General features: G+C 31.4%; 1 protein-coding gene and 1 long non-coding RNA gene across 3 annotated transcripts; one reads left to right on the forward strand and one right to left on the reverse strand.

Annotated features, from left to right (window-relative positions):
- Window positions 1-214: 214 nt before the first annotated feature.
- LOC144835609 (uncharacterized) lies at window positions 215-27542 on the reverse strand. The gene is made up of 5 exons (XM_078690693.1): window positions 27452-27542; window positions 22890-23027; window positions 1726-1752; window positions 1407-1436; window positions 215-879 (listed from the first exon to the last, which is right to left on the reverse strand). Exons 1-5 carry the CDS (start codon window positions 27540-27542, stop codon window positions 848-850), a joined length of 318 nt encoding a protein of 105 aa, XP_078546819.1. The 3' UTR covers window positions 215-847.
- On the forward strand, window positions 11757-19235 carry LOC144847644 (uncharacterized). 2 transcript variants are annotated; one of them, XR_013613764.1, is made up of 6 exons: window positions 11757-11799; window positions 13315-13385; window positions 13606-13650; window positions 17857-17895; window positions 18293-18340; window positions 19017-19235. It is a non-coding gene; the product is annotated as an uncharacterized LOC144847644 (long non-coding RNA). The 2 variants fall into 2 exon arrangements; XR_013613765.1 differs by having other exon boundaries at window positions 18311-18340.

A 27542-nucleotide genomic window follows, 5' to 3' on the forward strand; every position in this document is an offset into this window, starting at 1 on the left:
TTATTCTCATTAAAACATGTTGGTAGTGTTCATGTTATATTCATGCAGTCTCCGTAGTAAGCATGGTTGTCCGGATGATGAGTAGGCTAATTACAAGTAGTAGACACAAATAAACAAGCTGTATATTTAAACTAAACAAACATTTAATGTTCAAAATCAAAGAAAGGTGATTAAAAATGTTCTAATTACTTTCGAAAAAAAACCCCAAAAATTAGCAGTAGCTGTAGCTTTTCACATTTTCGCTGTCCTGCTCGGACAGCTTCTTCAGAAGAAATGACAATTAATAATAATATCATTAAACAGATTGGCATCTTGAGGGCCAATTCTGTCTGTCTGTGACATTACAACAGTCTGTCTCTCTTGTGGTAACTTTGGTGTTTTATTTATATATGTTTCTATTGATATGCCTTCATATTTACACTGCTACTGTAGGTGACACAGAGACAAAGTTCATTGATTGTATATTTTACATTCAATTTGAATTAATTGTAATAATAATAATAGCAGGGAAGAGTGTAATTTCACTTCTGTTCTGATATTAATTTACAGGCCAATTGATATTTGATATAACTATTAGTAGTATTAGTCATGAGTGAGACTTAATGTATTCCTAATAATATATCTTAAGTTACTTACTCAGTTAATGCACCATTTTAAAGTAATTGTGCAGCTCTGTTATATTGTTGTACTTTTCTGGGTTACTAAGGCCTAACTTTTATTGTATGTCAAAATGAATTTTCTTTTCGGAAATGAAAATCAACTATGAACTATGCGCTTGATCAACCAGAATAAAGTTAACTACATTCATGAAAAAGTTTTGAAAACAACATGATTATATTTAAGATTGTTATTTACATTCTTTGGGAGGTCTACCTAGTCCTGTAAATAAAAAAAAATAAAAAAAGTTAAATGGAAAGAATATCTTCATGAATTAAAAGATGAAAACGATTGGAAATAATTTTTCTCGAAAATAAATAAAAAAGGTTTGATAATATGTAAACCTCAATTATTGTTCCATAACTTTCTTCTTTAATTGTATGTCGAATGCCATGCCATACAAAAAAGTAAATTAAGCACTCGGATTTTGGTCGCCGGTGCGTAGCAGTTATTATACAGTAGCAATCATGCACAAATATTATTTATTATAAATCGTATCTAGCAGTACCGCAGTAGGCCTACTTTCTTAACTTAAATAATACCAAGGTGTGGTAACATAGCTTTTGTGTAGGAATTATACTTAATTGCTGCACATAAGAATAACAACATTGATAAGTTGGTAATTATTTTTACCATTCAAAGGGTATATGTTCTACGTATTCTTAGCACAGTTTGGTTTGTTGTACGTCCTGTTTATATTTGCTTCAAGCGGGATGAATACAGTTTATTATCTTATAAAAACTACTCACCTTCATCCAAACACATAATTCTGCTCTTTTCTGAAATAAAAAAAAAATGTAGGGATCAATAACGATAAATTGGTGTATGACGTGTCCCATCTCAGTCAGATTGATTGTGGACAGGATGGGATGCTTACTTATGTATTATATTTTAACTTTTAAGTATTAAACCTGATTCACACGAGGCCAATAATGTGTGATATGCATACGACGTAACTTTAAGAAACAGTTCGGCGGTTGACCTGCGTCACTCGTGATGAGTTAAACTAATTCCCGACCGTTGTGTTTCGATTATTAAAAATGCTGTCAACTTTAATGAGTTGCTCACCTTCATCCCGACGGATTCTGTCATTATCTAAAAGAGAGCAAATACATAAGTATCATTTAAACGGTTCAAGCAAAATTAATAATAGACTGTTTAATTTGAATTAGCCGTTAAACTCTTATAAACATATTACATAAATAAAACGGTAAGTTAATGTACCTTTTCTTTAGTCTAATGGATTTTATTTCACATAATTACATCTTTTCATTTAAATACAAAAAGCAAACGAATGAAATATGCACGTATACTAAAAAGTTACCTTAATAAAAAAAATGATGGTATTTTAATGTATTTTTTCAATCTAAAGTTGACTTACGTATTATACAGTTTGACCCTAATTAAAGCATGTAATTCTCTGATTAAATACAACTGTTGTAATAATAACAATTTAATTGCGAAGTTCAAAGTTAGAACAGGTGCATTTAATTTAAGTTTTAGTATAATAATTATTTTATTGGATTAAAAGCAATAATATGCCTAATTAAAATTTAAATGAAAAAGGTGTTAAAATTAATGAAGTGAAAAACTCCACATGTTGAACGTTTCAATTATTTGTATATATATTTGAACGAGATTATTCAATTCACTAAAGCTGATGTTATAGCAATAATACTTTTAATCATGTTGGGTAAACTGTAAGTATTTGTTAAGTGGGTCTATCTATTTAGCGCTTTTATTTTTGATAATAATATCAATATACTACGAGATGCAATGAATGAGAATGTAACAAACCATATTCAGAAAGAATAAGATTACTCAATAATAGTTAGTTAGTTTTAAGTATAATCAGTGTATCGGTATACCAATGAATCATCTTATTCTTTCTGAATATGATTGGTTACATAGACACACATTGCATCTCGTATTATAAATATTGGTATATTTTTCGCAGTCACCTTATTTGGACTAATTGAGGTGTTAATGTAATTTTTTAGGAACATAAAAGTACGATATTACTTGTTTTGTATGTATGTCTGTTTGCATATTAAGTCTACTTTAAAATCCACAATTCAATTGTATATATCTTTATTTATCTTCTAAGTGGCAATTTATAAAGAAGAATGAAAAAAAAAGAGTTATTCTCATGTTTTTTTGTAAATAATATATAACTAACTTATCTTGCCTACTATTGATTTTAAGAAAAATCGATACATTGATGATGTCACAAAATCTAATAAGTGTGTTGCAATTCTCAATGCTTAATTTATTTCTTGTTTTTTTTTTATATTTACAGTGGCCTGCTATCTTTTGTTGCTGTATATTTGATAGGGTTTATATTTCATTCTAACTTAGGTTTTGGGAAAAGTGAGGGTAAGTGATCTTAAATCATTGTAGGTACACTGTCATTACCTCCAAAAAGATTACGCACAAAAAATGACAACTTAATAATATCAATATATAGCGCTTAATGCCTAAAGATTTAAATTGTTTCATCGAATCAAACTCTCATAATGATGTAGCTAGTTCTAAGAGAAATTGTGTTTAACCCTACCAAATACTGTAGCCATTAAAGTTTGTTGGAGATTTCGAGTTGGTCTCAAACTCCTGTCCAACGCCGGACACATTTACTATCATGGTGGTATTAGGTGGTTAATCAAGGTGGTAAAATTACACTTTAAATTTTCACTCTTCCAATTGCAATCTTATCTCAAATCAACCATTTTTAAGGTAACACAACGGATTAATTCTTGCCAGTACAAATGTAAATTGTTTAGGTAGTCGATGAAGAAAATATGAGTTACTCATTACTCTCCTCTGCTTTATTGGATATTCGATCTATTTCATCATTTTTATTCACATTTAACTTTATAAGCAAAACAGAAAAAATCCTGCTGTGAAATAATAATAATAATAATAATAATAATAATAAAGAAAAAAATGGAAAAGAAAAACAGATGCATTACACATTCCTATGTACGTTTTAATGTGTGGTTCATTTATTTATTTTGTTGTTTTTTTTTCGCATAGGCCTATGAGTAAAACTGCCCTTTCGAGGGGCCCTCTACGAACATAACAGTTTAAAACAACTGAAACTAAACCTGACATAATTTATTCTTTTAGAACTAGGTGATATACACTCTGGAAAAAACGAAGAAAGTAAGTCAAACAGTCAAATGTAATATTTATTTACATTTTTAAATTATTAACAAATCAAAGGTTTAACATTTTATTTATATCGTAATTCATGTTATCAAAATCATAATTATGAAATACAAACAATCTTAATTACCGAATCGTTAATAGTTTTTATTCATATCAATTTCAGGTCATGACAAAATCCGCCGTGAAGGTAGGGCTTTGTGAATAACTACACATTCCTGATCTGAATAATTCTAAAACAAGAATAAATTACCTGGCAATATGCAATAAATAATGATAAATTAATTGATTTCTGTAGGCCTACAGTTATTAGTAAAATACCTTAAATTCGTCACACAACAAAAATTAATATTTCTAAATTAATAATAAGTCATTTATAACCTGCAGTATGTATTATTGTATGAATTTCTAATGGTATTTTGCTGTATTTATTATTCGGGACATTTATGTTTTAAATAATTTATCAAAACTTATTATAACTAAAGTTATGTTATATTATCATCAATTTCCAATCATTATTATGATTAATAATATTGATAACACATACACACTTAGATATTTTGCAACATGCATATTCTAATCTAGGGTAGTATAGTATAATTTATCTCCGCCAAGAAGGTATATTATGTAGTCGATCACTTGTATTTGGCGGTTTGTATGTTTGTTTACTCAAAAAGTTATTGCAAGATCTTCACCAAAATGAAAATACGGATAGATATGTATCAAGGACCACTCCATTAAATTTTTGAGGCAATCTAAATCGCGATGAAAATTCAATTTGTTGTTGTTTCCTACTTTTTTTCGCTTATCTTTGACAAATAAATAATAAAATTCAAAATGGTGAGCGATATGTATACTACTTAGACCAAAATGCATTTATATCCATGAGCTTTAGATTGGTTGTGTGACCATGGGCATTGATTAATTGGTTTATACTTATTATTAATTAATAATTAAATACATATTTGATGCAAATAAGTTACTGGTCTCTCTAACGCATAATGCACCTATTCACCAATAAGTAAACTGAATATGTTGAACAAAAACACATAGGCCAGTTGCACAGTATGATAAGGAAGGTCTATAGAAAACACCATTATTATTTGTAGGATATTGTGTCGCAAAAAAGTGAGTTTAGGTTACAAGGCATTACAGTATTAAATATAATATAATATATAATATATATAACAATAATATTGTCCGCTGATTTTTTTTTAATTAATTAGTTGAATATTAATATTTAATGTTTCATAATAATTATTCACTTTGACCAAAAGAATAATTTAAAACTGACTACAAGTAAATGGTTTGAATTTGTTTTGTCTTTTCGAGAGTGAAAACATTTTTTTTTTTCGGAAGAAGTGATTAACTAAAACTACAAAATGGCCTATTCAAAACTTAATATTATTAATCTTTATTTGAGTTTTAATAACTTAAATATTGTAGCCACATACTTAAACTTTTTTTTAATCTTTTGTGGTTAATTACCTCCTTTATTCATTCAATGTTACATAAACAACAGAATCTCATATATATTACATTATTTTCTGCATATTGTTTGTTATGTTATCTATTACAAAATATATATTGCATATTTAATAAAAAAAGTTGTTTACTTATGAAACGTTTGTTAAACTATTTATCATACATTCATTGCATTCACTTTAAATGATCTGCTATATTATATTCAATAGAATGCAATTCAGAGGGCAGAGTCAATGAGGCAAAAGGTAAGTATCGGTAACTATGTCAAAAATAAAAAAATAAAACTGTGGTATCATAAAGCGATTAGAATAAGACTAAGATAATTTATTCAAAATTATGCTTGATGATCTTAACTAAAATAAATTTATAAAACAATACATTTGGACGTGTAATAAAAAAAGGAAACAATTATTGTAGTTATACATATTACATTCCCGTGGTAATAATATTTAATATTCACAGCGCTTAGATATTTTGCAACATGCATATTCTAATCTAGGGTAGTATAGTATAATTTATCTCCGCCAAGAAGGTATATTATGTAGTCGATCACTTGTATTTGGCGGTTTGTTTGTTTGTTTAGGATTACTCAAAAAGTTATTGCAAGATCTTCACCAAAATGAAAATACAGATAGATATGTATCAAGGACCACTCCATTAAATTTTTGAGGCAATCTAAATCGCGATGAAAATTCAATTTGTTGTTGTTTCCTACTTTTTTTCGCTTATCTTTGACAAATAAATAATAAAATTCAAAATGGTGAGCGATATGTATACTACTTAGACCAAAATGCATTTATATCCATGAGCTTTAGATTGGTTGTGTGACCATGGGCATTGATTAATTGGTTTATACTTATTATTAATTAATAATTAAATACATATTTGATGCAAATAAGTTACTGGTCTCTCTAACGCAAAGGCAATGCATATTGTCAACTTAAGTCAATTACGGCCTGACGTTCTTAATCGAGGACGGCTAACCAAACAAGAACCTCGTGAAATTATTTGACCCCTTGTATTCATAAACAATAATTATTTGTATACTTTGTCATACTTAATTTAACCCGTGTACATTATAATTAAGCTAAGTTAATAATTATTATTAGATTATGTTAAATGATTTAAAAATGTATAATCATAGTTTTGTGTTATAAGTCATTTGACAATATTGATAACACATACAAATAATTGAATTCAGAGAAGAGTATAATTATAAATGTAATTTTACTCTTCTCTGGTTAATTACTATTTACCTTTGATACTATTCATTAGAATGCACTTCAGATGAAAGAGTCCGTCGGGATGGAGGTGAGTCTGGAATGATTTAGCTGTATACATTTATTTTAATACTTTGAAAAATCCGATGCGTTTTTAATAAGTATCCATTTTTTAATAGAATTTTAATAGAATAATTGAACAATAGTATTGGAAAACCATTTTTATATATTAATTTTATGTACAGTTAAATTCATTTTGTTGACACAATACCAATGTTGTGTAACTACCGTGTTTAAACCGCGGAGATAAACTGTTGTGTGTCGTCATACTCTATCCCTACAATTTGCATAATACAGCCTATAATAGCTACCATATAAACCTCAATGTGTGCATAGTTTGAATAGGGCAGCACATTTAAGTTCACCCGAATGTGTGCACACTTTCGAATGGATAAGTTCGCCGCATTTGAAGTTTTGAAACCCCATATTCAAAACAAATTCATTTTACTCGCCAATAACTAATTATAACTCAACATAATCATAAGTAAACTATGTAATTATGTAAAATGTGTACCACCAACTTCCTATACCATCGAGTAATAACTCGTGGAAGTTACACACCTTTTACTAAAATGTACATTTATAATCATACTGTTCATTCTAGGCTATTTTTTACAACATTCTAGTTAAGACAATTATTTAATGGATATTCTAATTATTTGTTTTATTTTTATGTAAGGAAGCAAGCACCAGGTGAACAAAATAGGTAAGATTTTTAACTCAATTATAGAACAAAGATAAATAATTAAGCTTAAATAAATCTAAAAATATTATCTCGTACCTTTCAATATTGTATTTAAGTCTTTAACTTTCAAGCCAATAAGTAAACTTTTGTTTGACAAATCCAAGAGAAATTACTCACATTCTTTAGCTTTCTTTTGGATTTGTCAAACAAAATGATCTATTTATTATCTACAATCCTACATAATGCACCTATTCACCAATAAGTAAACTGAATATGTTGAACAAAAACACATAGGCCAGTTGCACAGTATGATAAGGAAGGTCTATAGAAAACACCATTATTATTTGTAGGATATTGTGTCGCAAAAAAGTGAGTTTAGGTTACAAGGCATTACAGTATTAAATATAATATAATATATAATATATATAACAATAATATTGTCCGCTGATTTTTTTTTAATTAATTAGTTGAATATTAATATTTAATGTTTCATAATAATTATTCACTTTGACCAAAAGAATAATTTAAAACTGACTACAAGTAAATGGTTTGAATTTGTTTTGTCTTTTCGAGAGTGAAAACATTTTTTTTTTTCGGAAGAAGTGATTAACTAAAACTACAAAATGGCCTATTCAAAACTTAATATTATTAATCTTTATTTGAGTTTTAATAACTTAAATATTGTAGCCACATACTTAAACTTTTTTTTAATCTTTTGTGGTTAATTACCTCCTTTATTCATTCAATGTTACATAAACAACAGAATCTCATATATATTACATTATTTTCTGCATATTGTTTGTTATGTTATCTATTACAAAATATATATTGCATATTTAATAAAAAAAGTTGTTTACTTATGAAACGTTTGTTAAACTATTTATCATAATTTGTGTGTCTTTCAGTTTATATATTTGTATATATAAACACAAGAGGCAAAGAACATTAATTCTAAACCGCCCGGTGATATACTGAAATTTAATTAATTAATTTGAAACGATAAAGATGAGGAAATCTGTGAGAATGAGAAAAAGTCGCCCCAACCGAGACTCGAACTCGGACCGCCTGCTGGATATGCAGATGTCCTAACCATTAGACCACTGGGGCTTTCATGGTATTGTTCGAACTCGATTGGATAACGACTCTTTAACATTCTCGGCGTGGTACGGCGGAACAGCACTAGTCCTCAGTTGTACGCACGCGCAACAGAGATCAAATTGATACGCCCTCATCTTTCAGTATTTTTATTCACGAGGCGGGATCTCCGAAGAGATACTTTTATATATATAAACACAAGAGGCAAAGAACATTAATTCTAAACCGCCCGGTGATATACTGAAATTTAATTAATTAATTTGAACCAAAAATGATACAAAATATACACAAATATAAAACATTAGACCTATATACACTGGCATAAAAAACCTATAAAACTTACAAAACCTTAATATCAGTTTAATATTATACTTTTATATACTAGAGCTACCACACGAAAACCGTAAATCGTCTAAAATGGTGTTAATAATTCAAATATTTCTATTATTTTAGTTGCTTTTGGCCGCCGCCGCCGCCGGCGGTAAATGATTACGTGTGACGTCATCGGTTCATGGTGAATCATTTAAAGTCGGTCTTTGTAACTGTTTTTTCCCGACAACTTCTCAAAAGTATTTATCTATATTAGTATGCTTCAATAATAGACGTACATTTCGACACAGCTAGTTTCTGTTTAAAACCAATATGGATGATTTTCTTTGTTGAGTGAAATAATTATCGCTACAGCTTTTGAGTCTTAGTAGGTCTACTTCACTAATCATAATGTTCTCATGTAATTTGAATTTTTGAGGATTCTGAATGGTGAATTGGTTAGAATATTATAATAATATAAATAAAAATGTCACACATTTTTTGTTGAGCTAACTCCTTTCTTTTTTCGAAAAATATACTCGTTTCGACAAATGAATATAGTTTTTTAATACATATATTTTGTCACATTTTGCATTTAATCAATGTATATGCTAGTATTAATTATAAACTTAATTCTAAAGTATGATGTCAATTGAAGGACAATTATAATAGTAAACTATTAGTTATAATGTTCTCACTCGTACGTTTCACGATACAGTAGTGAAAAACAAAAACATTTGCTTCCGTATTTGTAACTTTGGACAAAAATGGATTATAAGGGACAAATAAGAAAAATAATCAAATTGAATAATGTGGTTAATTCTCTTTAAAATGTAATCAATATAATGAATATGAAATGAATAAAATACGAATTCGAATTGTTGTTTAGTTATTGTTTTGTTTTTGTTTTTGTCATAAAACGAACTCATAAGGCGAATTGTCCAGTGGTGTATTACATTTTTTAAAAGCACAACATATTTTTAAAAAAACGTTATATAGGCCATATTGGTGGTGGCGCGATTGCTTGGTGCATCAAATTCCGTCCCATCATGCATCGCTTACGCTATTTGCAATAAACCATCCTGTCTTTGTTTATAATATATTCCTTGATTACCAACAACAACTTTTGTATATCGGTCGTATGAGATACAATTTATAACATTTTATAGAGCAAGCAACTTGAAAAGTTTAAATATATAATATAATCGATAATTATAAACATTAAAGGTGTGTCGCACCTCATCCTGGTACCAGGCTTCTTATAGTAACATTAAATCTATTATAGGAAATCAATAAAATATAAATACATCAAGTAAAGTCTCACTGATTATTGGTGCCAAATGATAACCATAATTACATTTCTGATATAAAAGTTATTGAAACATGCGATTTAAAATGTGGGCGTAAACAACTGCAGATCTTTGGTTTACTAGCTGCTTATTTTGTAAGTTTTGTTTTTACAAATATTATATTATGAATCAATAGTATACATATTTATGAATTAAAGTTTTATATGTTTGTGAAGAATATGGCTCCTGATACAATTATAAAATTACAATCCTACTCGTTTAAGTGAAGAAACGCCATCTAATACATAAAAGTTTTGCCATACAGGCATTAGTCACGTTCCCGCCACCAACCACATGTTCTTATAATGTCTCTATATGCACAGACATATTTGAAAATTATTTCTATACGAAAATACTTTGTTAAACTATCCAATAGATAGTAGGTTATCATGCATGGGATGCAGTTTCAACCAATCACGTTCACGTATTTACATAGGCTATGTAATATATTACACTATATTTTACTTAATATTATGATGCGCTGATTAGAATTGTACAGTCGGTTCGTCCCAATTAACAACGCATTCATCTTGTCGGTAAACTAGAAAACTTAAGTTAAGTTATATCGAGTAGAATGTCTTTTTCAACTTACTCAAAAGGTGTTGAAATAGGGCCTATGGGGACGTATTTTTGCAATTTATTAAGAAATAGTTATACATTTAAGATAAAAAATGTATTTCTTTCATTATTATTATTATTTTATTATAGTATACATATTTATGAATAAAGTATTATATGTTTGTGAAGAATATGGCTCCTGATACAATTATAAAATTACAATCCTACTCGTTTAAGTGAAGAAACGCCATCTAATACATAAAAGTTTTGCCATACAGGCATTAGTCACGTTCCCGCCACCAACCACATGTTCTTATAATGTCTCTATATGCACAGACATATTTGAAAATTATTTCTATACGAAAATACTTTGTTAAACTATCCAATAGATAGTAGGTTATCATGATATCCCCTCACTAATACCAAAATAGTAATCCAGTCTTGTTCAAGATAAATAAAAAAAGGTACATGGTAAATGTGGCAAAACAGAAAATACAAAATGTTGTAACTGCATATGAGCCTTTTTTCTGTTTATATACATCGTACTAAATGCCCTACAATATGTAATAAGAAATAAAAGTAGAAGTATACTATTATACTATTGCTAATACAAAAATGAGATAATACATAGATTGCCTGAGGAAATATAAAAACAATTGGTTGATATTTTCAAAAGAGAGAAGAAAATGAGTAAATGGAGAGCTTTGGATTGCCAAATAATGAAGAATTAAGAAAAGAATACTATTGATCATCGTATCAAAACATTACATCCAATGTATTAAATTATACATTATTTGCAAACATGTATTTAATATACATTTTGACAGGCAACAGGTGTGAATTAATAACATAATTAATCCCATAATAAGAACACGTCAACAACATCAACAATTATTCATAAGCATTGTTTTATTTAATGATATTCAAATAACAACAATAGCGGAAGTTGTAAAATTGCACATATAAAAATGTTTTTTAAATAACTTTGTTTAAACATTTGTTTATGTTTTATATATTAATCAATTCCTTACAACAGGTGTGTATTATCATACATTCTTTTCATTTCATACACAATGTAACAATAAGCACATTATTGTGTTGGTTTAACCTTTTAAAATGTTAATGTATTGGGGTGACGATATAAAAGTGTCTTTCAAGACGATACACCAACCATTAGTACGAAATTGACGTTCACTACCAATATGGCAGCTAAACTGTAAGTAGACCTATTTTATACAGATATTACCTGCTTAGAGGTTAAATATAAGATTTGACATCCTCGAGGGAATTATATTTTGTTCGAGGGAATATATATTTCCCGAAGCGCTAGCTGAGAGAAATATTAAATTCAGTCAATATCATATATACGATCCTCGCAGCGGTAGTCATGTGATGCAGTTTCACATAATCACGTTCACGTATTTACATAGGCTATGTAATATATTACACTATATTTTACTTAATATTATGATGCGCTGATTAGAATTGTGCAGTCGGTTCGTCCCAATTAACAACGCATTCATCTTGTCGGTAAACTAGAAAACTTAAGTTAAGTTATATCGAGTAGAATGTCTTTTTCAACTTACTCAAAAGGTGTTGAAATAGGGCCTATGGGGACGTATTTTTTGCAATTTGTTAAGAAATAGTTATACATTTAAGATAAAAAATGTATTTCTTTCATTATTATTATTATTATTTTTATCATTATTTAATGATAAAAGGGACATGTTTCTACCTTCTGGTTTGCACTGTATACCTTACTGCATTACTAGACGCAATCCTATACACAGTTTAGGGTCACCCTCTATAAATAAGGTGTAATAAAATAAAACTAACTAAAAATCAACACCAGCTAATGTAGAACGGTCAACAGCTACACTATATATATATATGTAAAAATATATGTATGTATATACTGAATGTCAATCTTTATACTGTTTTAGCTCTGTAATATAAATTTTCTCTGTAAACTTATTTGCTTTATCATATTTAGATTTCAACACAATATCAAAATATTTTATATAATCTTTTAATCTTAAGATTAAGATTCTAAATATCCATTGATAGATATAACCGTTATCATAATTATGTGCAATAAAAGTGGGCTTCCCCCACAAAAGAGAAAAAAACTAGAGGGTGAGCGAGCGAACCCTCTAGTGAGTGACGTGTTCATGAGGGGTCCCGAACAGTTTAAGTATAAGATTACAAATAATGATATCAAGCATGAAAAGTAATAACAATAGAATGAGTTGGATTTGAGAGTCTTTGTCGTTAGGTCTGTGTAATCGTCACAAAATATTAGATTATGATAGGCCTAGTGTTCGGACATTCGGCGGAATAAGAAGGCATAATGCGACGTGTAGATTAATAAGAATATGATGATTTCTGGTAAAAACGTGGCATCCGTTTACAAAGTGTCATTTAGAATACCTCTGTTCATTTGAAAAGCTTTGGCCCAAAATGTTTATCAAATCTACCTGCACCTGTTTGTTACGCTTTGACGCAATTTCCCAATGTGAATCAGCAAGAACATTGTTAACAGTAGGTGTATATAACATTTTGTCATCGAAAAGGGTATTTATGTGAACACAAATGCTTTTAGATATTTTAATTTTGATTTATTTACATATCACATTTAGAAATATTTTGTTTGTTGTAGTTTATGTGGGTTAGATTTTTGAAAAAATTAGGAAATTTGAAAACTACAGGTATACATACATATTTTTTTCAGGAGATGGCAAACGTTGATCATTGTGTGTTTAGCCGTGTTTTTATTTCAGGCTGAATTTGGGCAATGTCAGAGTAAGTCTTGTTTTCTGTTGCTTATTTCTTTGTTTTTGTGTTATTTTTTTAAATGTTATTTACCTTTGAATATACCAATAATGACTTTGTTGTGTTAATATTAATTTGTTGCTGTGTTATACCCTCTTCTTGTTATATCATTACCCGAACTTTCTTTATCTCTACGCTTTAATGTGATGCGGAATAAAATAACCTCTTATCTTTGTATTTTATATTTCAGATACGGGAAGGGAAGAATGTATTCACCTGAATGGTAAAACTAAAAGTAAGTAAAATGTACATTATTTTTAACGTTGTATAAACAAATGTTAAATATTCTACATATTGCACTGTATTGATGTTTATACGCAATCCATTATCTTATTTTATGGTAGAAGGGTATACTATCGTTTAGTAAGTCTAGATGACCCTTAATGTTTAGGTGTAGCTATCAATAGTTTATTAATAAAGAACAATTTCCAGTGCTAGTGGCCATAGTCTTCTCCACTGATAAACGGAATAGGAAACTGAATGGCTTTCCTAGTCTCAAATCTCTATAAATATTCTTTAACGTCAGGTATTTTTTCGGGGCCTAGATCCCCGTCGTTGCCATGGTGGTACGCCATGCTGTGTAGTGCATACCCGATACAAAGCTGTGGCCTAATATGACAGCAGATAACATTGTTAAGAATTATTACTATTTCCTTTATTTCTGAAGTATAATCAATTAGGAGTATAGGCCTACATACTGTGGTTTATATAAAAAGGCCGGTTATGGAAAATATTGTCAAAATATGGCAACTGAAAAGTGATGCCCTCTCCGTTCTCAAAATAGAATCGTGTTTAAACTTTGTTCTCGCAAAATTTATGCTTACTTTAACTGATGTTGGTCCTTTAAAAAAGGTGATTTTCTTTTTAGTTTGTATGTACATCGCATTGGTGCTATATACAGTACATTCATACGATATTAGTTTCATTATCATTATTTAAATACCGTATAACTGAAATGGTGCGAATCTTGTCCAGCGTGATATATCCTTTGCTGCGTTAAAGCTAATTGTCTAATATTGTAACCAAAATCAAATGAGTTTTACGAGTATATAATTGGATGTTTTGTCTCATAGTTCTTTGATTGATAATCAATAGTTCAAAAAACTTAATTAATATATTAGTAGTATTATTATTGTCAGGGTCGTAGCCAGGATCTGTCAAGGGGGGGGGGGGGGGGGGGGGGGGGTTCGGACAATAAGTATTTGGGACACTGCGCCGCGGGTGGGGTCTGAGGCGAATTTAGTGACACCCCTTGATGGCCGGATATGGTACTCTCGTACATAACATTCATGATAAATGGCACCTCTAATTGGCCGGAAAAACACTCTCATGCAGCATGCTACGATTGAACAAAACGATCGTACTTTTTTCCTCCTCGTCACGATAACATTTGTTGCCGCCGTATGTTAGTATGCGCGTACTCTGTGTACGGAACCACCGCCGATTGTTTGATCATTCACTCGGTATTTTGTTTTGCGTTCAAGTTACAAGCCCCCCCCCCCCCCCCAAAAGCACAATTTAGGTGAGAAGGCAAATTCAATGCTTATTATAGCCAATTTCATACTAAATGTTGTTTCTGCCACTAAATAAAAATTGAATTCCGGACCCGGAACTTGATAGGCTTAGTCATAAAGTAGTTACAGAGTTGCAGGGCATTTTATTATTGTTGAATGTTTTGATATTAGCCTAATTGTTAAAACGACCTTCACAACCAAAATATTTCTTTTCATTTTAAATGGAACGCTACAAAAATAATCCTCTGCTTCATCGGAGCATGAATACCTATCAACTAAGAACGTATCTTTGTTACGTTTTACTATCAATCCATTTTCATGTCACGCAATCCATTTTTCAACAATATAGTAGTATAATAATAACATTTTGATTGAATAGTGAGGGATTAGTTACAGTTTGACTTTGAATAAACCATTGGTAATTTACTAAAAATCCAAAATTATTCAATTAAAGAAATGCTCAACACATGAGAAATAGATGTCGGTCGATAAACTTCTGACGACGACTAAAACAACGACAATCAGCTAAATGTTAGTGATTTTATTTCATCTCTGGCTTGTTACATTTTTCATGACACATTACCGGACTTCCCCCTCCTCTCGCAATGAACGACAGTACAGATCTTCCCTATCTAGGCTCGTGTATGTAGAATACTACGTTATTCACAAATTACCCACGCATAGCAGTGTTACTAGAGCCATCACAGATTACCTCTAATGGATCAATCATTCATACATGAATTCAAAAATTCATCGACAAACGAAATATAGCCTATATTCATTCCTTTTAAATATTAGGCATATTGTCAAGGCTAATAATCGAGTTCATTTGAGGGAGGGGCTTATTCGAGGGATATATGTTAAATTTTTTAGTTTTAATAATATGGTAACATTTATAATCAAATGAAATCCTCTATCTAATAGATATGAAAAGTGGTAAAAAATAATAACAAATGCTTGGTAAATTGTAGATAACAGTGCGATGAATTCTACTACAAATAGTATAATTGTGTTATTATAAATGTGGATGGGATGGACGTTTATTAGATAGTTGGGTTGGCAGGGGGGGGGGGGGCGGTTGTGATTATTATTCAAAGTGATGTTTTATTGGAGAGGCGTTTATTCAAATAAATATCCTAATAAGTATTAATACATTATTTAATTTAAACATCTTTTGAAACTAACTGCCGTGACAGAGTGGGCCGTTTCGGCCCAAGAAAGAAGACATTACGGCTTGCAACATGGGCAGACATCTCGGTCCTAACAGGACACAGATAGCCTACAGTTATTCCTGCCAGCTTACTTAATAAAACTCAGCTATCGGGATTTCACTCGATTAACGCTTATCATCAAATCTCCCTATGTAATTTTATAATACTATTCCCCACAATATATTCCGATTCTTTATGGCGTATATTTAATTTGATCTTTATTAATTTGCAGTATAATTTTCATTTTTTAACTACTGTACCTTTCACACGCGCGGTCCGTTCCTAAAATAAACAAAAAACTAAAATGGCTATGACTAATGGCCAACTTAAGCTCCAGTCCTACTATAGTATCTGTTTTTTTCTTCCGTCTTCCAAAGGGACACTGTATTGATTGATGGAAAGTGCCTGTTTCCAGTCACCTTTAGGGTCAAATCTATTATTTTAACTGCTCCCTTGTGTATAAAAGAGAGAAAATAGTTGAAACCAGTTGCTGCAAGGTGAACTTATCATAAACCCGGAAATAACTTGACCGCCAAGAATTGAAATTGAGTAGAAAATCTACTGTTGAAATCATAAATGTTGTTAAAAAACTCTTTATAATATCTTGCTAAGATAGAAATATGGAAAAATAGCGTCGAACTGCACATTAATGTTATCAAATCTACGTTTCGCGGTACATCTGAGATAGATAAGGTAGGTATCAAAGGCGGAGATTTGTACCGAAGTTTTTGCATTGTGCTCGCCTATGTCAGAATTAACCATAATTTATATATAGATTACCGTACCAAAAGTACCTTCATCGGGGACCTCCCCGTGACGTTCGCATTGAACGAAAAAAAAAATTATCATGAATTTTACGTGCGAGAGTACCATTTGCGGCCATCTAGGGGTGTCATTTAACAATTTTCTTGCTCAAATACTCAGTGTCTACAGCCCTGGAGTCTTTGGGCAACCCTCTTAAAATAGTCCTGCGACCGCCCCTGATAGCTCTATCTATATTTATTTACAGCAATTTGTTGAGGAAACTAAATATATCAATGTAAATAGGTGGTATTGATACAGTTGAGTAGGCCTACGTATCGGCTGGTGGTCTAGAAAAAAATAATCGAATGCTATAGGTGTAAACTACAGTACATGATACCATAGATATTATAGTGTAATATATTAAATTCACTATAATCCACTATACTTCATAGCCACACATACATATTGTAGGTAACCGCAGCGTTCCATTTTTTGATGTACGTCGGAAGGCTATATATGCATGCTGACTGCTAGTGATCGAAACAATAGGTACGCGGTTGTCTAGCGGTGTCCTTTGTACGATTCGTTCGTGCCCAAGCTCACGTCAATATCATGTTACATCCTGGGACCAAAAATTCGTATTATTTTTCGGCAACCAATTCATTTGTTTAACAATAAGGTATGAGTTATTCACGAACGAGTTAACGAATTTTTCAATTTACAAATAACCTTTTGTATTGTGGGGCACGTATTTGGAGGATTTTCAGAGATGAGGATGGTGAGGTATTGGGGATGTCGGGGATGGGGGTTCACAGTCGGTTCGCTGTAAAGGGGGGGGGGGGGGTTCGTCCGAACCATAACCCCCCCCCCCCCCCCTGACTACGGGCCTGATTGTTCTTAGGCCTACTATATAATGAGTAATAATGTTGTTCATAACTTTACAATTTCTAATTTTTTTAAATATTTCAACAGAATGCATGTCGGTTTATAACAGAATCCGTCGAGGATTAGGTGAGTACCATTTATGGCAAAATAAATTTGATATCAGTTGCAGATTGCTGTGCAATCGTGTGATTTACTGCTTTCATTTTTGGTGTTGTGTTATTTATTATTATGCTGTTTGAGATAATACATTTACACAATGTACTAAAATTTAAAAGCGTACATCGTTGTAAATTACTATGATGACTTGTACTATATCATTGTTATTACTCATTATGAACTTGTAATCATCATGCATTTTTTCCCTTCTACCTTTAGTATTTTTTGTAATTTATATTTGTAAAGGGGGTTAAACTCGATTAGAGAAATCTATTTTTAACCTCCTATTGCCATGCTGTAATTTGTTTCTTTTTTAATATATATATTTATATATATATATATATTTTTCTTTTTTTGGCAATAAAAGTTGAAATAGAAGTAGTAGATGGTGACCGAATCCTTCGTGATCAAGGGCGTAAGTAACTGGACAGATTAAGAAATTTCAACATAGTTTATATTAATTATCAAGCGGTTACATAAGAACCATTAAAGTATTAATTGCATTCATCATAATATTTGTAACAACACACAATATTCTATTACTGATACTGATGAAATATTGAATATTGAAATTTATATTTATACTGGGTAACCTCTTCAGTCAAAGACTGGTCTCCCAGAGGGCCCAGTTGGTGATCAGTGGCTGTTATGTACTAATACACCGAGGTAACCCCCTACTCGTCTCGAAAGATGTACTAGGTTCTTTAAAGTGCACACGAGCTAGATGTGTACACTGGACCTACGGTTTATAGTCCTTATCCGAGAAGACTCGTTCTACCACCAGAACCATGGAGTGAGTGAGCCTCGAACCCGTGCCGATGTTATGGCTACGTAATTACGGTTCCACTGTCTTAACCGCTCGGCCACTCACTCGATACTGGTTAAGTATAATGCTTAACGCAATTAACTACGATTTGGTGGTGACCACTCATATGCTTTAGGTTGAACTAGAACTCCAGTGTGTCATCACATTAGTCAGTAAATCGATAGGTTGTTATTAAGTATATCTGTAAGAGGTCAGGTAAATTTTTGTAAATGAAAATGTGTAGACATATAGATGATCACATATCTTTTTTTTCCACATGAATCAGCCGTAAGAGGGAGGCCAGGATAAAGATGAAGTGGAGAGGCAGTCTCGTAGCATTGCACAAACAATTAGGCCTCCTGTAATGGCATCAAACATACCTACAAGAATCTACCAGAAGAACCAACTGTGTGTTGGTTAATATTCAAAACATTTTGTTTTTTACCAACATGTTTAATAGTCTATTACTGAGCAAACATTTTGAATAAATAGAGCCTTATACTATTACTTCTAATCGTGTGAAATCATTTTATTGTCATTACTTAGAACCGACATTGCTTTTTAGCACTGCTATAGCACTAGCTAGCTTTTACTTTTGCTTTAGGCCTACTAGGTACTAGGACTAAACTCGCTTTTGATGTTTAGCTCAGAGACTGAAGCATATAAATAGCTACTCAATATTATATTATTGTATAGATCATGTTTACCTGAAGAATTATATTTTTAGAGTAAATAATATACAAGCAAAATAAATAATTAAGAAACTTCCCATCCTATACCGGGAATCGAACAAAGGCCGCGGTGCACACAATGCACACAAAAGTCCAAAATCAAAATTGTGGACTTTTACACATTTCCAACACGTTAAGATAAAATGTTAAATTTGGTTATTAGCAGCAAGAATCTAACTGATAATGTTTACACTGCTGATGACATATTTGATTCTGATCACTCATTAATACGAATTGATTATCATTTGTTTAATACGAGGTGCAATAATTTTAACAATTTTAATGATAGATTATTCTACAATTTTAAAAATATGAATCTGGATGATTTGTGAAATGCACTAAATTATGTACCATGGAATTTAATTAATTTTAATGGAAATATTAACGATGCTGTTGAATTATTTTTTTATCTTTTAATTGCTGCTATCAAGGACGTTGACCCTAAAGTTAGAAAGAGAAGGAAACTACCTCCGTGGTTTGATAAAGAGCTACTAAATATTGTATGAGAAGGACAGGTGCTTCAGAATTATGAAGAACAAGGCCAACAGCCATAAGTCGCGTGCTAAAACGCATAGTGATACCAGACCGACCGACCGACCGACCGACCGACAGACATAGTGAACTATAGAGTCGCGTCCACGCGACTAAAAACAACAATCGTCTGACTAAAAGTAATTTTAGTTTTAAGAACCTTTGTAAAAAAAAATATTTATCTTAAATCCCTTGCAGAACAAATCGGTTCGATTTAAAAGGGATTCTAGAGTTGGTTAAAATGTAAAAACAAGTCTAGTGATTTTCCTTCGGTTATGTTCAGAACAAATTTATTAGATTTCTTACTCGCACAATTATAACATATTTCTCTTATTTCTCTTGAAAATCGTAGAGTTGTTTTTGATATGGTATTTTTATACAACCCTTTCAATTCTGTTTATGATTGTCCTCTAGTTGGTTTGTTTATGTTGAATATACCAACTCGTACTCGCAGCAAGTGTTTGCTTCACGTTCCTTGTGGTCGTGTTAATAGTGTGATTGTTACTTGTTTGGATATTAATTTATTTTATGACAACCTGTTATTGGCGGTTTCATCGCTGTTGGTTGTCAACTGAATAAAATAAAAATAAAAAAATAAATAAAAAATAGGCCAAAATACACAAAAATCGTATTTTTTTAAAAAATAAAACTACTAAAATATAATTAGATTCCAGATGATTTCCGTCCTAATTTTAATATTTCGAGGAAAGCCTCATGAAAAAAATAATTCTTAAAACATTTTTATTGAATATGCCATTTTAATGACACAAATAAAAGATTTCCACTTTGACCAAAAATTGGATCGAAACAAAATATTATTTAAAACTGTAATGATTTCTTGGTTGAATTTAATGTATTTTGTCATTTTATAAGTGAAAGCATTATTTTTCCGGTTTTATTTTCAATGGAAGTGATTACATTTATTAAAACTACAAAATAACCTATTATTAGTATTGATCCTAATTGTTCATGTTTTTGTGGGACAATACATCTTTAATCTGTACGTTAGTACCAAATTTGACTCCGAAAATCCACGAAATTGCATATAGGAAGCGATTTAAATATACTTCCAAAATTGTTTGAACGTTTTGTTATCGTTTACAAATGACAATGAGATGGTAGTGTGGCCATCACAAGCTTGGCAGAACAAAGAATGTATTTACCAAACGTTTTCGTTAGTGGCGAAACTGAACTTGATAAGACAGATGAAAATGTGCCAGGAATCATCCTAGCTAAGAACTAACTGGAAGAAGAGAACATTCATTTTATTTAATTTTATTTCACTTAACTTAAAATAAAAGCCTATAAGAAAGCATAGCTTGTAGGGAATAAAAAAAATATAAAATACTATCATTTAGTACCCGTCTTCGACGGGTGTGAGCCTCGCTGATTAACATATTTCAACCGCGGCGAGAAAACTTAAACTTAAGTCTCATTTTCTACATTTTATATCCATTGATACGTAATACACAAAAGATTGAAAGAAGGTTTAACATAACATACGTCTAGTAGGTTAAATGCTAAATCGAAGCCACAGAAATGTGGTTTATCAGAAGAATGCTGAAAATACAATGGTATACTCACACTACCAATGAACGAGTTATTGAACTGGCAAAGACAGAAAGAAGTGCAACAGCTGGCATGAAATGGAGGAAATATAATTTTGTAGGACATCTGCTCAGAAAGAAAATACTGGAACATTTAATTTTAACATTGAAGATCGAAGGGAGGAAAGGAGGAAAGGGAGGAAATCAAAGAGCTATGTTTATAGAAAGGATTGCAAAAGAACTCAAACTGAATGTTGAAGAAGTTTTCAGAGTCGCTGAGAACCGGACTATCTGGAAAGCCATAACCGCCAACGTTCTTGAAGGAGATAGTACATGAAGAAGAAGATAAATATGCAATGAATGCTGTCAGTAAAATTCATTGTAACAAAAACAAATATAGAACATTTTACACTATATGTAATCTGAAGTTCAAAAAAGCAAGTCCGAAAGAATTCGAAAGTATTGCTAGAACATTTTGAAAATAATTTTGAAAATTATGGTACGTCCGTAGATATGCAAATAATTAAATGGTAATATTTAAATTATTATAACCATACAGTAAAAACAACATGTTTCCTTACAGTAGTAGCCGTTTACAAAATGTGACGCTTTTACCTTCAATGTACATGTAATTAGGAAGTATGCTATGTACATAATATACTAATTTTACTGATTACCTCATTACAAAAGTTTACTTGGATTGGTTAGACAAACATCGAAAACTAACATAAGCTATATGGGGACAAGGCGTGAACGTTTTATAACAATTACATTACTATACTGATCAATAAACTGGAAATTAGCAGACTCAGGTGGTCCAACGTTGACAATCCCGAATAAAATAATACAATTGGACTTGCAGGTACAGTATGATTATCCCACATGTGATGTAAGTACTGTAAGTGTAAAATGCATTTACATACTTTTTGATCACAAATTAGGAAATCCAGAGTAAACAGATTATGATAGGCGACAAAAGGTAGATGTATACTTACGATTCTGTACCAACGATAAGATTAAATATAGCCTATAATATTACAAAGAAATTTGCATTCCCTATAACAGGTGTCATCAATGCATTCTTCTTTTGCCATAAACAAGTTCATAGTAAATCGAAACACAGACAGAAATTCTTTTCAATATCTGCAGTAAATGATTGGAATAGTTTGCCATATCATATAGTAAATGCATCCTCTATCAATAATGTTAAAACCCATCTTGAAACACACTGGAAAACCCACAACCTAAAGTTTGAGCCATATAACCAAGATGTTCAAAGAGGGACTCACAAACCTTAACAGGTTTATAGTCTAAAGGTCAAAGTAAATCAAGGTAAAAGGAAAAACTCACCAAAGGTTGAGCCTCCAAAGCGACCAATTACAGGTTTAAAATCTTGAAACAGTAGGCCTAAACTTTGTGGACTAATCCACCTACATGCACTGCACAGTACAGCACTACTGTTCCCTTCTATTGCTATTGTGAGACGGACTACAATAGAACAATAGACAGCTAGCCAGACTACTAGAGTGTATTGTCTACTGCACACATGGTGTGGCACAAAATGCAAATTAGCAAATACTGCATGGTTGAGTGAACTCAACACAATACAGACAATAAAAGTTAAGATTTGAACCCTACACTCACCAATTTCCAAATTATTATGCATATGGTGCATATGTTTTCTCTTATCTGTGGCCTTGTTTTGAATAATGAACATTAAAGTACAAGAAATATTGTTGTCTTTGGAAGTTTACCATATACCATAAACAAATAAAGTAAATTTCAGAATTTAAAGTACGAAAAAAGTTAACTATCATCGATACCGATTATGAATATTTTATTGTATAATTATCATTATCAATCCTCCTTGTACGGTGGTATGTACATCTTATCTGACCGCATCTATAACACTTGCAGAGTATAATGTTATTTTTTGAAACTAATTTCAGGCAAAGGCATAAAAGCAAAGACGGGGATAAAAGTGAGTACATTGTACCCAAAAAATGTTATTATGATTCATTTTTCATCGTTTTTTAAGACAGATAACGATACCGTACCATAACGCACCAACGTTCAATGTTATCTGGCATTTGACCGCACAGTGCAGGTCACATACCTGCATAATATTACTATACATAACATTATTTACAATAAAAATGAGTGAAATTATTTTCTTTTTTTAGTTGAGTTTGGATACGTTTGGAAAATCGAACTTGTGAATGCTGTGTTGTACACACGTGACATGTCTAGATCTACTAAATGTGTTAGTCCTATTATATTCAATGTTTGCTTTTTAATTTGCTTGCTTAGCCTTTATTGGTACTTTATTAAATAAAATACCTATGGTTGATACGTAATTGTAATCGTCTATTGTGTTTTGTATTGAAACCCACACAATGCATCATGCTGGCCGTGATATTTAGCGTATTATTATATTATTTTCCAATTTATTACTGAAACAAAATTCTAGGTGATGTCTGTAGAGAATTTTTTGAAAATACATAATGTACTATCAATCCAGACGCATCGATATGTTTCCTACTAGGACGCAACGCACTTCGCTTGCGTTGCGTTCTAGTTGGAACCAGTGGCCGTATTCACCAATCACACTTAAGTGAGATATCCCCTTAAATCCTAAGAATTTCCCTTAAATCAAGAAAATATTAAGGTCAATTAAGTGGTATTCACAAATGGTTTATAGTTAAGGGAAACCCTTAACTTGGTCTATTTTCCCCTTAACTTTTGAGGGACCTCAGAGGTCCCTTAAAAGTTCCCTCAACTATTCAGTACCTTAGTTGTGCTGACGATTCTGTATGTGCGAGTACTATACCTACTTGCAGATAGCCCCAGTCTAGGCTAGGTAGTCTATGCCTATATATTCATTTATTTTTTTTTGTTTTGACTGTCATTATTTTCGTGGAAGATGGCTTCCCATTTCGTTGTAATAGAAATTAGCCCCATTCTCTAGTAGGCTAGGTAGAGATGCTAGGCCCCCTGTTGGTCTGCCCAGTAACCAGCCTAGGGTGCATATCCCCCAATACAGACAGGTTTATGCCTACACAGAATGTTGATTTGTTAGTATATATAGGCTAGACCTATTTTTCTTGATCCTCATACAATTTAGTCTAGATCTTATATTCATTTACTTGTTTTTGTATTGACTGCTATTTTCTTTTTATTGATCATCGTCCACACACTTTTCTCTTCATCCTCCCCATCCCAACAACCCCTTGCTCTTTTTTTAAATATGCAAATTAGTTTTAGAGATGAAAATGATTGGACCATAGTTGAATTAAATCCTCTGTGATTGGACAATAGGACAACTCATGAATATTTATGATTATTTTTACCCTTAAGTTTTACCCTTAAATTAAGTGTTTTCCTTAGGTAAGTGAATTCTTAAATGTTAAGGGTAAGTATTTCCCTTAGCCTAAGTGATATTGGTGAATACGGCCACAGGCTTTAGAAGAGAATGAATTAGATTATTAATCATCATATCTATATATAAATGTACGTAAGGGCAAAATTCGATAAATCGCGCCTTACTTCTAGAATTTTTACTCGATGGTATATAAAGTTGGTTCGTACTTTCGGTACTGATTTTAACCACCTGATGTAACCCTGTTTACTAATTAAATTGTGTTAGATAATTAGTTATTGACGATTAAAACGAATTTAGGTTCAACGATTTGCCCCAAATAGGGGTGTTTTCTGATCGTGGTATACACTGTCTAATGGATGTCCATCTTGAAAAATACCCGCTACAAAAATGCGAGGAGGCTTCGCATTTTCCTATCTCCTCCTACGATAATTGTTTTTAATAGCTGAAAACCGGTTGAACATCTAGAGTACAGCATCATAATGTTGAAGATTTAATATACGATTATACAAATGTATTGATTTGCGATGAATGGAACATCCCAATCTCTCAGTCTGCCAGAGTTTTGGTTTAACACAAGTAGGTAAATTTACCTTGGTTTAACACATACGGTAGGTAAATATATGGGCCCTTTGAGAATAAACTTGCAATACTTTGACAATACTGTAAATACCTATTAACTATTTTTGGTCCTCATTTGAATCATTTCTTACTGTGAATGTTCGTACTGTTAGATGTAATATAAAAATATTATACAAATAAGCTTTATTACTGAGATTGTGGATAGGCTCTTCTGTTAGATATATTAAACACATTATTATATACAAATAAACTTTATACTGACAGTTCCTTCTCAACGTTTGTATTAATTAATAATTACCAAAAATATAAACGTCGTAGTGGTGTATCGTCAATCGATTATGACAGTGAAAGTTTTAACAAAGTATTAAATCGCAAATGTTTTACTGTATTTAGAGGTATATTATTTATAGGCCTATAAAACATGAACAAATATTTCGTTACTGAGTGGATAAAGAATATATTTAAAAATTGTTCCTCTTTGTACCTATCCGCTTTCCCATCCCTCAACCCTAATGTTACATACAAAACACAAATTGGGTTTCTTTAAATGAGTCCAAATCAAAAATTTGGACTCATTTTGTGATAAGTTTCTCCTTCGGAAGTAATTCCCAGGGTGCTAATTTTAGTTAAATACATAAATCATCGTGTCTATTTATTCTTTTCTGTAAACGACAATGTATTATAGTCCTGCGGTACGTACATTTGAAATCGCCAGTTTTGTTACGCTGAAATTACTGTGTATTCGAGAACCATCTAGTCTAGGCCTACATAATTTAGAAGAGACAAATGACGTCATGTCTACCTTTAGAAGAGAATGATGTTCAGATGACAATCTTGGATCTCTCACCTTTTTAAGATATGTACGGATAAGAGATCATTAACCTAGTCATTTCTACATTCTTTAAGTTAAGAAGATGATCAAATGATCTGATTATCTTAGGCGGTTTTTATAAATAAGGAAGAATTATGACAATAAAGTTAAGATAAGATTCAACTTTTCAAAACATTTAAAAATAGATTCCTGCCGTACGTAACTGCTTGCAGATTGTTTGTTTATTATTTATTATTTATTTATTTATTAAAACATATTTAGGCAGGATAACATAATTCAGAAAAGAAAAGATCACAAAATTTCTGTTTTTCAATATGGTCCTGCAATGAAACAACTTTAAAAAAAACACAAGAAAATTGAAAAAAATATAACAATCAGTGAATATAGAACGTTAATAATAATACGTGTGGAAATACAGTTATTTTTTAAAGAAATGCCTTTTATAATTAATTTTAAAACTATTTACAGACAAGCTATCTTGAATTTTTACAAGCTTTTGCTCCTGCGATCCGTTCATTAATAAGCAAGTTTACAACAGGGCCTAACTTGCGCTTTCCGTGTCGGAATAAAAATTGTCAAGTGATTCCACAAATGTAATGTAACCAATCCATTTTTCCTCCATGTGGAACACAACGTCCTATACACAGTAGTAGGCTACTGTATATAAAATAGGATCATGCCTTCTGACATCTCCATCATGAGGCCTGCTTATTTTCGTAACATCACAAGAGCCTGGGGAAATGTGTTTTTACTACAAAATAAAAACAACAGAAACAGAAATTTGGGTTTCAACGGGACTGTATTAACTAACGTGTTTGGAAGTGATTGGGGTTTCTTATATTATCCCCTTTAGCTTTCTTTTGAAACAGCCAGCAGTCTGCCTTTATATGACCCTTTTTTCTTTTTCCATTTCCCTTTGCATCTCTATTTTTCTTCATTCAAAAATTAATTTTTCACGTTCCAACTCGATTCAAGCTAACTCGACCTCATTCCCCGCAGTTTTTACGGATTCATTCATTCATTCATTTTACGGAGTAATTAAACCAACACGATTTCCAATCACATTTATCAAATCATATTTATTCATGGAATCATTTATAGATGCTCCAACCTTAGTACCTAGGAGTCGCAAACGCTCCTCTGATAGCTGAGCTACCACCTCAATGGACATACTATCCAAAAATTTCTCGTCAAAATCACTTCCTGACAT

This window comes from Antedon bifida, chromosome 1 (genome assembly GCF_963402885.1).
Source record: "Antedon bifida chromosome 1, ecAntBifi1.1, whole genome shotgun sequence".
In the NCBI taxonomy this organism is placed as follows: Eukaryota; Metazoa; Echinodermata; class Crinoidea; order Comatulida; family Antedonidae; genus Antedon; species Antedon bifida.

What these genes read in the sequence shown, in the direction of transcription:
- LOC144835609 (XM_078690693.1), bottom strand. Translation starts at nt 27,542, where the DNA reads ATGTCAGGAAGTGATTTTGACGAGAAATTTTTGGATAGTATGTCCATT. An exon ending in CTTTGGAGGCTCAACCTTTG is followed by an intron (nt 1,753 to 22,889) that starts GTGAGTTTTTCC and finishes GCTCTCTTTTAG; the next exon opens with ATAATGACAGAATCCGTCGG. An exon ending in AATTATGTGTTTGGATGAAG is followed by an intron (nt 880 to 1,406) that starts GTGAGTAGTTTT and finishes TTTTATTTACAG; the next exon opens with GACTAGGTAGACCTCCCAAA.